Source organism: Sycon ciliatum, chromosome 7 (assembly GCF_964019385.1).
Source record: "Sycon ciliatum chromosome 7, ocSycCili1.1, whole genome shotgun sequence".
Taxonomy (NCBI): domain Eukaryota; kingdom Metazoa; phylum Porifera; class Calcarea; order Leucosolenida; family Sycettidae; genus Sycon; species Sycon ciliatum.
In genome coordinates this window covers 22,647,029-22,659,091 of record NC_088649.1, presented here as the reverse complement: position 1 = coordinate 22,659,091, position 12,063 = coordinate 22,647,029, and the positions used below count along the sequence as shown (strand labels likewise).

General features: G+C 50.6%; 1 protein-coding gene across 2 annotated transcripts in view; it reads right to left on the bottom strand.

The window, feature by feature from the left end:
- Positions 1 to 12,063, bottom strand: part of LOC135821185 (uncharacterized) — a 130,156-nt gene that overhangs the window by 101,538 nt on the left and 16,555 nt on the right. For both annotated transcript variants that reach the window (XM_065334253.1, XM_065334254.1), the window contains exon 3: positions 5,251 to 5,328. In XM_065334253.1, the coding sequence (XP_065190325.1) occupies positions 5,251 to 5,328 (78 nt within the window). The remainder of the gene's footprint in view (positions 1 to 5,250; positions 5,329 to 12,063) is intronic.

The window sequence follows — 12,063 nt, the reverse complement described above, 5'->3', positions numbered from 1 at the left end:
ATCTTGTCCAACGGGAGTACGCCACCACCACCATCATCCTCCAGGTAGTGAGCAGCTGTTCCAATGCGGTCGCCGTATACCATTTTTGCGAACACGACGTCATCCAGACCATTAGCTGCTGTTTTGCCAGGTGTTGATCTGGGTAGATGGGCTTGAATGCACCGTGCCTCACGCAGCAATGCCGCCATGTCCCCGCACCTCCACCAGTCAAGACGCTTGCGTAATGATTTCTTGTTGTCAGAGGCATTGGATACTACAAAAGGCCGCTGCAGAATCAGATGGCAAGCAATGACCACAGCCGACCATGCGAAAGCTCCGTCGCGAGTTCCGCCGCTGAGACCAATCAGGCGAGCTAGTTCTCCGACGAACCGACGACCCTCATCCCCGAAAGGTATGATAAATAGATTCCGTTGCCACTTGACTATTTCTGCATGGGTTTTGTCCATGAACACTTTATGTACCGCGCATCTAATGTATGCGTAGGGTACTCCTCGTCAATGATGGACCTATAGGATAAAATCTAGATGCATTTTGTGTGTGCAAGTTATGTTTTTCTGAATGTATAGTAATGAATGGGTCCATTTGTCAACATATTGTAATCCAGCATGCAGCTATAAGTAGAAGGCATACACAGAACACCCAATTATGAGCCAATTGTGCGTAATTCTGACAATTGAGATCGCTACATTTGAAATAAAGTATAGACGTGTCAGGGACGGCCATTGGGACGCACAGTGACAGAAGGATACCACAGGCACTAGTTGCATGCATGAACAGCAACAGAAGGGGCGGAAAACGGATGCATCGTCTAAATACCAGACGCAAACAATTGCGTCAAATATTCAAATTATTGCAATTATTTCAGATTTGAAATATACTCTACTCACGCCGAGCGAGGATTGGTGATTGAGAAGACAAGAAATAGTTACTAGGTGATGACCTCCGCCTACCTTGGTGATTTTATGCCATCGCTGCCCTCCCTCTCGCTGCTACTTGGAGAGCGAATGCTGTGATGGCTTCAGCGATGATAATTGGCAGTTTCGATTCAGACCCTGAGGAGATATCGCTGCTTCAGCTCTCTCCAGGTGTCTACCACGTCTAGAGGATGTCGACATTAGCTGGAGAAGGCTATATCTCTATTAGCAGCAGCGTGACGGAACAAAAACAGGATCGAAATTGGCAAAATATATCGCAGAGCGCTGCATTTGCGAAGCGCACATTTCGCCGCGATCGGTCTCCATACTTTCAAATGGCGACCTACCTATATCACACATCAACATTTTCAGTGGGATCTCAGCTGTCCACTGCGAAAAAAAAACGCGAGTCAATAACCGTAAATATTTTTACGGTTCGAGATGGGCGCAGTACATAAAGGGTTAAAATGATTATATCGTCCGTTGGCAACGACCAAAAGCCATCAGGTTCTGGAGAATCACATTTCTCGGGTGGCAGATGAACGAACTGAGGCTGTCGAGAAGAGCCAGGACCCACAGAGGTCGGCGCTGAAGACGCAGGTACCCGGGAAGCTGCAGTGGGATCAGCAGAATCACCCACGGGCAAAGGGGCGGCAGCGAAATCAGGAACCATCCCCGAGCACACAGGAACAGGCAAGTCCACCCGTAGTGACTCCACAGACGGAACCGCAGTCGCAGACACAGAAGATTGGGAAGATCCTGCGACTCCAGGCGCCGGTGCCGCACCCGAGCGTTCGGCGGCCGACGACGGGGGCCTGGATACCGAAGTAATCCGTACCTAGCGAGGCACACCACCGGTCCGGCGAGCAGCGGACTCACCCGATCGAGAAGGCTGCACTCTTCGTCCACTCCAGGCCGGCGGATCACCAGCAGAAAGGCCTTGAGGCACCTCTGATCCACCAACATCGTGCAAATCCAAATTTCCAAAATTCCTGCAGCGCCCAACTTGACCTGGGTAGCAATTGACACAGCATCGTCCATCCTTATTGCACGAACATGCTCCGCACGTACCAGTTTTCTTGTTGCAGGAGCAACAGGGCCCAGCCGAAGCCCCGCGCCGTGACATGCCATGCAGCCTGCAGCACGGGCAGAACAAGTCGCGAAGAGACGCGAGGTGTGAAGAGCGCCTCGCATGTCACTCGCCACAGATCATGCGGGAAAGCACTCACTGTGACTCAGCCGCGAAGCACAACACAGCAAGCCATCTCATCCAAGCCCCAAAGGCGAAGGCACCACAACTACAGCACAATGGCCGGTTCCCCAGGCAATACGCCATCAGCTGGATGGAGGAATAGCGGACTGGGCAACTCCACAGCGGTAAAAACTACTGGAGCCGACTCCTGAAACCTAGACGAAAGTAATGACGTAGGTTAACAACCGGTTGACCTGGACAGTGGATAAAACAATTAGAAAAACTGCGGAGGAGCAAAATCTCCATCTGCACTCTATCTCCACTACTACTGCTACTACTGCTGCTGCTGCTGCTGCTGCTACTGCTGCTGCTCCTGCTGCTGCAGCTGCTCCTGCTGCTGCTCCTCCTGCTCCTGCTGCTGCTCCTGATGCTGCTGCTGCTCCTGCTGCTGCTGCTGCTGCTGCTGCTGCTCCTGCTGCTGCTCCTGCTCCTGCTGCTGCTGCTGCTCCTGCTGCTGCTCCTACTGCTGCTGCTCCTGTTGCTGCTCCTGCTCCTGCTGCTGCTCCTGCCGCTGCTCCTGCCGCTGCCGCTGCAGCTACCGCTACCGCTACCGCTACCGCTACCGCTACCGCTACCGCTACCGCTACCGCTACCGCTACCGCTACCGCTACCGCTACCGCTACCGCTACCGCTACCGCTACCGCTACCGCTACCGCTACCGCTACCGCTACCACTACTACTACTACTACTACTACTACTACTACTACTACTACTACTACTACTACTACTACTACTACTACTACTACAGTCCCTTCTGTCCTCTGCCTTCTTGATTGAATAGCCACTTCACGGCAACAGTGAAAACCGCAATCGAGGGCGGTTCTGAAATGAAAAACACGGCTATACAGGCGCCTAAAAAAAAAGGAAAATACTTGCTCAGGATGATACTCGAGTGCACATACACGCCCCCTGCAGGTTCTGTGGATGTCGTTTATTGATGCGTACTTTCGTGTGTCGTTGTTGGCTGTTTGTTTCACCGCTCGACCTTTTTTTATCCCTTTGAGGCCCATAGTACGGACATATGCTTTTCCAGGCATAATCTGGCGTAACTTGGATGTCCCCTAGCCAAGTTGGACGTTTGAAAGCTCAAGCGGCATTAGAATGTTCAGCTATCAGCTCGAAAAGACCCAAAGGCGATCGGAGGAAGAAGAGCGGAGGTATGAGCCTCGAACGAAAAACGCTCAGCTGAGTCAACTCGTGCGCTGCATTTTTACCTCATATCTCTGTGTTTTTGCTTGATTCTCGGCCCAAGCAGCCACGCTAGTTCGTGTCATCGCCAAAGCACGTTTCTCGGCTGTCATGTAAAAGTATATTGAGCGATCTGCAATACTTGCTCTCATAGGGTGAGCAGCAGCTTTCGGCCTGTTTATCAATGAAGCAGTGCCACCTCCACGAAATGCGCTCTCTGGCAAAAAAATGATTCTTCAATATCTTCAACTTGGTGTCATGTTGCTAGTTTGTGAGGTCGGCCAGAGAGCGTGTTGGGTGGAGGTGGAATTGCTTCATTGATCAGCCATACTGTTGGCCGATAATTTGAGCTGGGTGCTCGCTCGCAATGCTGGCTTTGGAGCGCCAAACCGTGCTGCAGCGCTGGTCCTGCTTATCTACTGCTTATCACTGTTTCCCTGTGACCGAGAACTTTCCAGAAAGGCTTAAGGTTTTATTGACCTGAACAACATGAAAATGGTATGGCCCGGCTGGGATGGGCGTTTGCTGCAAAGTCGGCGTTTGCAGCGGATTTTACGGTATATCCGTTGTGTAAGGGATTCCTAAAGACGAGGATATCCGTTTTCAAATTTTCAGTTTGTGTAGCGCATAGATCAATGTGCAAATTGTCGTAACTCCATTGTCTTTTCTTCGGTTGCCAAAAGTTAGGGCATGTTGGAAGCTGATAGAACAAGCTTTCCAATGGTGGGTCGCTAAACACTTTCAGCCCCAACCACGAGTTAACTCGTGTTCAAAAACGACCTAAAATCCGAAGCACGGGTTTACTTGTGTGCAACTGCGCCAGTTTGTGCAGTGCATACACATCACTGTTCGAATTATCGTAACTCCATTTCCCTTTCTCCGATCGCCAAGAATGAGGGCTCATTAGAAAGCTGAGAGAATAGGCTTTCCAACGATGTGTCGTTTGATACAGCGCGATGAAGAACCACGGAGCGCCGGAGAGCGAAAACACGAATACGCTTGAATTTGTTTCAAGTTGCGTGCGTGGTGAGCATGGCAGTGCTCAAACGGGACTTCCCCTGTGACTCATGGTTGCATAGCGCATGCGTACTGGAGACCAAATGAATCCCTTGAGCTTCAGAAATCTGCAGGACTTTGAATTACCATTGTTCGTTGAGTAAAACTTCAGAACCGATGAAACTTGTGGATGTGGGCACAGTATCTCGCTCAGGCGCAATAGAACACCTCTCAAAAGACCTGAAGGCGATTCTGTTGCTCCTGTTGAGTATTTTAGTGGCGATTTCTGGAGAGAGGAGATCTGTAGCTTTCCAACGTGACCAAGATGGAGATATTCCAAATCTGGTGAGTGAAATTAGATAAATTTGAAATGCGTACTGGGACTGTTGCGCGATCGATTGCGCACCTCTGCTCGAATCCTGTAGGAATCCATGGATGCCATGGTAAGGCTCAAAGGGTTAAAAAGTAGGGCTGAAACGATTATACCATTTACTCGGCAAGCGATCGATAATTCCTTATCAATCAAGTAATCGTTACGTTATAGATTACTCGTTAGGGGTTTTGAGTCCAAAAAGTACTGAAAACTCTTGTTTTGCGAAGTTTGAATCAGTTTACACTGCGAGTATGTAGTTACCTGGGACATAGTGCATATTCTGAGGTTAAATTTACTTCAAAACTGCCATGTTTCGGACCTACCCTGTCACTAATGCAGATTTTTGGTAGTACGAAAGCCTAGCTTTCGGAAACAGAGTAATTTTCCCACTGAATTCTGACACTATTTGCTAGTGATTATAATCGATTAGAGTAATCGATAGGTGAAAAATACACGATCGTTTCAGCCCTATTAAAAAGACCAGGAAAGTCTCATTAAAAAATCTTATTGCCCAGTAGGGTACTTACAGATTCAAAATTGAACTGTATGATGGATGGCTAAAACTCTCCTGATTGATAATTTGAATAAGGTTGTTTTTCATCTCCCTGGATGTTGGACAGATATACATTCAATACGAGAGCAGCAGATTGAGGTGCCGAATGACACACAATGATTTGGTCATCTTGCTCAGTGTACTCCTGTCAGCCGTGGTTGTCAAGATCTATGCTGTGGGTGGTTGTTACCATAAGTGGCTGTGCCCATGGGTGGCTGTGCCCATGTGTGGTTGTGCCCATGGGTGGTTGTCTCTATGGGTGGTTGTGCCCATGGGTGGTTATGTCTATGGGTGGTTGTGCCCATGGGTCACTGTGCCCACGGGTGGTTGTGCCCCTGTGTGGCTGTGCCCATGGGTGGTTGTGCCCATGTGTAGTTGTGTCTATGGGTGGTTGTGTCTATGGGTGGTTGTGTCTATGGGTGGTTGTGCCCATGGGTGGTTGTGCCTATGGGTGGTTGGGCCCATGTGTGGTTGTGCTCCTGTGTGGTTGTGCCCATGGGTGGTTGTGCCCATATGATTGTGGTTGTGCCCATGGGTGGCTGTGCCCATGGGTGGTTGTGCCCATAATTATGTGGTTGTGCCCATGGGTGGTTGTGCCCATGGGTGGTTGTGCCCATGGGTGGTTGTGCCCATGAGTGGTTGTGCCCATGGGTGGTTGTGCCCATGGGTGGTTGTGCCTATGGGTGGTTGTGTGCATGGCCATGCCGAATGTTTCTTGTGTTTTCCTGCCATGAGGCTCGATTCGGTCAGTGTACGGCCGTTAAAGCTATTGTCGCCTGGACGCTTCTTTACTGAAAATCACTGGGTGAGATAAATCAGTTTCTTTTAACTCTCCAACGGCCATGCTTAAACATGAATGTCCAGACCGTCACCAACGGTGAAGCTGAACAGGTGGTTGCTGTCGACATTGCCGGAGCTTTCGACCGAGTGTCACACATTGGAGTCCTCCATAAAGCAGAGCAACAATCCTTGGCTCTCCATCCGAGTTCATTCTAACAAACCAAACCTTTGTATTCTGTCGTTGTCTCTTTCATCACCCCATTGTTTTGTAAGGATGTGCACATAGGCTAAAAAAAAGATAAAATAAATAAAATCTTGCCTCACTGGCACAGCATTTCCTCTCTAGCCGATGAGAGCTGAAGGTTTTAGTCCGAGGCCAAACTTCCCGTGCCCAACCAATTACTGTAAAAGCCATTATTCTAACGAGGCGCATTTTTTTTACTATAGAACACTCACTGCATGATGAACTAAAATGAGGAGAAGAACTCGACACAATGGTACATGAGCCGCAATCAGCGAAAACGACCCTTAGAGATTTCGTGATTTTTTCGAGAGAAAGGTCGATTTGTGACGTTCAACGATTTTTTGGATCGTGCTGCGAACAGCGCGACGACTTCTTCTTGCTTGAAGTAATTTATTTTGAATTAGTTGAAGTGGTGTCGAGTGGCGACTCCAGTGTTCCTTGATCTTGTTGCGATGGCTGCGGACGCCAGAGCTGTTCGCAGCGCACACATGGCAGTCATTGTCTACAGCTAGCTCGAGCCTGGTGGGGAGTGGATGCTGAAGTAGCCTCTGAAGTTCTGAATGAGGATGAGACGTTCTTTGGTTCCGACATCGATGTCGACAGCGAGGCGGAATCGCAGCCGTCATCTCCTGCTGCGATGCGGCTCAAGGTGGCCGATGACTCGTCAGAGTCGGAAGATGAGGAGTCGTCACCTGAGATAAATTATGAGTCTGGGGCTAGTGACGGCCGCGACGTCGTGTCTTCAGCTGCGGAGGAAGAAATGGAAGACGAGATTGCGGAAAGACTCCACGCAGGACGCAGCTGCGAACATGTCGATCATTTCCCCGCACTCATCAGCTATTCTTTGTCATTATAGCTGCTTACTGGACTATTTCAAAAGTATTCAAGCTGCCCACCCACCTTCGAATGCTGAATATTTATTGTACATATACATCGTAAACATACATTGCACCAATTTGGAGTACATCTTGTATATTGGTGTATACACCCGTTTAGAATTGGAATATTGAACTTTTTCTTGGCTGAGGTCCTTCAGTAGATGTGGTTCAACAAATTTCTAACCGAAAAGGAATTTTGAAAATGTTGACCCTAAGGGCTGTTTTCGCTGGTTGAGGCCCACATATCCAGTAGGACGGAGTGGGTGGGACCTGTGAAGCTCAGCCGACGAAGGGTCTCGGCATCACAGCTGCACATGTGCACCAAAGGAAACAAAATGGGGAGTGGAAGGGCGGGGAGGGGAGCAGGAGAGCAAGAACTCTAAGGGTAGGAAAGAGAGGAGGGGGGGGGGTAGGAAACCAGAAAACTTGTTATTCCAAGATATGAGTGCAAACAAGTACGCAAACAAGTACAAATATAGCAGTATCAAGATCATGATGCTGAGGCGAAAGTAGAGGCTGATTGCCGTGCAAATTTGACGAAAGATTAGAGTTAGAATGGAGGAGAGTTAAAGAGAGATAAAGACAGATGAATTGGGAGTTTGATGAGAAGGGAGTGCTCCGAGAACATGAATAGGGTCGAAGTGGAAGTAGCCTAGGGGGCGATGTCCGTGGCCAATGACCAACCCGACCGTTTCAGGTAGCGGTAGGTCTGAACCTTGAACTGCTGCATCCCTTTGGCAGACGGTGCATCGCGGAGGAGAGTGGCTGGCAGTTCATTCCAGGCTTCTATGAGGCACTCCGGGAAAGAGCGCAGCGCAACATTGCACGATCTGGCAGGTAGGGCTGTCTGGAGTTGAAGCTCGTGCGCAAGGTTGGCTGCTGAGCGGCGACGTGTGGCAGGCGCGATGGCGGGTGCGATGGCTCTGGCTGGGCGTGTCACTGCAAGAGCTGGCGGGCTTGCGATGTAATGGAGCTTGTACAGAGTTGTGAGGCCGGCCACACGGCGCCGCAGGGACATAGTGTCCATTGCAGCCCCTGTCCCAATCAGGGTGAGGGCACGATGCTGGACTCGGTCCAGCTGTGAGAGATGGGTAGCCGCAGCTCCCATCCATACAAGTGGGCAGTACTCCATTAGAGGTCGAATGAACCCCCGGTATGCTGTGGCCCGGCCCGGTGGGTCCAGGACATGGCACGCCTTCCGGAAGAAACCAATTCGCTGTGTTGCACGCACTGCAGTTCCTCGAAGATGCTCCGAGTATGTTAGATGGGCATCAAACGTCACTCCAAGGAGCTTCAGCCGCGAGCATTCCGGGACCGCTGTGCCGTTGAACTTGATGGGTGGTGTCTCCCAGGGTCTGCGGTGGCGGGACACAGTCATGGCCTGTAATTTCGTGGGCTCAAAAGTGACGCGTCACTGAGCACCCCATTCAGCAAGTGCATCCACACCAGCTTGGAGGTTGTGGCACACTTCTGTCACAGCATGTGGCGTTGGGATGTGGGCATAAAGCGTGGTGTCATCTGCGTAAACAGCCGGAGTGATCCCTTCCGGTAGGACGTCGCAGGCGTCATTCGCGTACAGCAAAAACAGTGTGGGCCCAAGGATGCTCCCTTGTGGGACCCCAGCATCAATCTTGTATGGTTCTGAAGATGCTCCGCCGACTACTGCCTGCAACTTCCTGTCATACAGGTAGTCAGACAGCCAGTGGAGGAGGGGACCAGTGATGCCATATGACGCAGCCTTGTGGAGCACGCCTCGGTGTGAAACTTTGTCGAATGCTCCTGCTATGTCGACAGCCAGCACGCGGACTGCGCCACCACGGTTGACTTCGGAGACCCAGGAGTGGTTGAGAGACGTGAGAAGGTCAGATGTGCTGAGCCCCTGCCGGAATCCGTACTGGTGGATGGACAGAGCCTTTTCATGCTCAAGATGATTGATTATGGCAGTGTTGACAATCTTCTCCATGGCTTTGGAGACAACAGATAACAAGGACACAGGTCGGTAGTTCTTAACAGCAGAATGAGATTGCTTCTTGTGTATCGGGACCACACGGGCTACTTTCCAGAGAGAGGGCTGGACATGACACCGAAAACAGAGTGAGAACAGCTTGGCAAGTGGTGCAGCCAAAACTTTTGAGCACTGCTTCAGAACTCTGGCAGGGATGCCATCGGGTCCGGTAGCCTTGGTTGGATCCAGCTGGCGGAGCTGGCGCTGGACTGTCGCTTCCCGATATCGGACAGTTGTCAGGGCAGATTTACACCTAAGAGGAAGGTCAGGAAGGTCGGAGTGCTGTAGATCTTGATCACCCGGACTGCATTTGCTCGCAAAGAATTCTCCAAAGCAAGTAGCCTTTTCCTGGTTGGTGATATATTCTCTGCCCTGGGCATTGCGTAGGACAGGGATAGACGAGCTGCGGCCAGAGCCTGCAGCTTGCTTCAGAAGTGACCACCATTGCTTGTTTCGCAGTGATCCATGTTTGAGCCGATCTCGGATGCGGGCAGATTCTGCCTGCTTTGCGAGACGAAGGCAATTGGCAGAGGCTCGGACTTTGGCATTGTAGTCAATGAGTTGCTGGTGGCAGGTGGGGTGTCTCCTGAGACGGTTCCATGCATTCTTCTTTGCCTGGGTAGCGGCTGAGCATTCCGGCGTCCACCAGGATGGATCTGTTGGCTTCGTCGAAAGTTCTTTGTGTGGAATGAAGCGATTCATGCCTTCCATGACAACAGCGGTTACTGATCTGCACGACGCCTCGGGGTCTTCTGATATATCCCAGTTTGCTGTTGAGTAGAAGTGCCGAAGCCGGCCCCAGTCTGCCTGAGCATACCTCCAAACGCGCCGTTTAGTCGGTGGTTCGCGGAGTGGGGTGGCATCAAAAGTGGCCACAACGGTGGCATGGTCTGATGCTCCAATGGGGTCCAGTACATTTACCACCACTGAGGTCTCCGAGAAGTCGCTGAGTATGAGGTCCAGGGTGTTCTCACCATGTGTCGGTTGAGTAACGTGCTGATGGAGCCCGTGGAACGCAGAAAGTTCTTCCATGTATTCACCAGCCGGTGTAGTCTTCGTGCTGCATAGCCAGCTTTCATTATGAACATTTAAATCCCCGGCTATCACGACGCTGTTCCCGAGGGATCGAGCTTGATCCATGACTGAGTCAAGATACTCAAGCAGAGAGACATCTTGTCCAGGGCACGACCCGGGTCGGTACACTGCACATACAACTACTTTCTGGCCATTGTCCAGGTGCAGGCGAAGCCAGATGACCTCATGGCCATGGCAGTTGATGTCACTCAGGTGGTCAAAGGAGAGGGAGTCCCGGACCCAGACTGCAACTCCGCCACCTTGAGCAGATCGGTCAATTCGGAGGGGTGGGTGGAAGCCCGGCATGGAGGAGTCAGATAGTGAGGCTTTCTCCGGGGTGAATTTAGTCTCTGTTACGATGGCGATGTCAGATCTGCTCCGTGCAACAGCATGCTGGAAGGCTCCAAACTTTGACAGCAGCCCTAAAGCATTTGTCAGCAGGAGCTTCATTACTGGGTATGTCCTTGTGCAGCTGGTGTTCATTGGTGTTTGTGTGACTGAATCGCTCCAGCTGAGGCAGCCTCTTCCTCACTGTCCCTATCGCCTCTGCTGCCCACGTTGCCGGCGCCAGCTGCACCAGATGAGCTGTCACCCTGCGGCCGTTTGCGGTGTCGCCAGGCTCGAGCGTAAAGCGGTCGTGGCCAGAAGTTCGCAGCAGAGACTGTTTCTAATCCAGTGGCGTCGAGCGTCAATCGGGCTGAGACTTTCCCGTCTTCCGTGGTGTGCATGCTGCACTCATGGACTTTGACGGATTTGGCCACGGCCACAGATCGCTGCTGAGTGAACTCTGTCACTCGTTCCTCTGTGCAATCCGCGTGCAGATTTCCCACATACACGACTGCCTTCCGCATATATAACGATTTCCCAAAATTGACTGGTTTACGTGTACCAAAGGTGACGATTCTGTCTCATTCTCAATGCTCAATAGGACAGCATATATGTAGTAGACGGACTTTCTCTACTAGACTTACCGTACCGTATATCGACTGTAGACTTACTATATCGTATATAGTACGTTATTTTGTGTACGCCGTGTGTACGTTATGTTGATGCATGCGCGTGTTGCTGTGGTGTGAAAAGCAGTCTCCGTCTTGAGTTCGCCATGTCTAGTTGTGTTTCCGTCGTCTTGTCACAAATAAAGTCTTCTAAATGTAGTTATCGTTGTCCCTTTGTATAAGTGTGGAGATAGCACGGGACTGGGAGCAGGTGGAGAAAAGGCAGTTGCAACATTGGTGGCAGCGGTGATGGAAATAGTTGTAAACGTCAACTTCTGGATTCATCCTCCGTGGCCTTTGCTCCCAGTTTCCGATGTCATCTCCAGTCGTCCTATCGTCAAAGCTTCAAGACGTTCGTCCGTCGTCCTCTTCCTTCATCATTCGTCTCTCCCGTCTCTTGTCAGTCGTCGTCACTGGTGGTCCTGGACACGACGTAAAACTGTGCCCAGAAGAAAACCTGAAAAAAGAAGGATGGAAGGTGAAGAGAAGAGGCTGCAGTGTAAGGATGTCGACGCTGAGCAACGCTCCTTGAAATGGCGGACGACATGGCAGACGGCGTAAGGAGTTTCGTTGGTGAGAGGGTACGTGTGTTGTTTTGAACGTGATGAGTATGTCAGTTTTGTATTTGTTCTCCTCATTTTTTTCGTTTATTTATCAGTTGCTCTCCTCGAGGACGAGGGTCATTTTCTTATTTGCTTTTCATCCGAGATGATGAGTACTAAAGCCGCTTCCACAGATCGCAGCTCGTGGGTTTTACTTTATTAGCTTCTTATTATTATTTTTGTCCTCTCACATTTTAGAATTTTTGCGT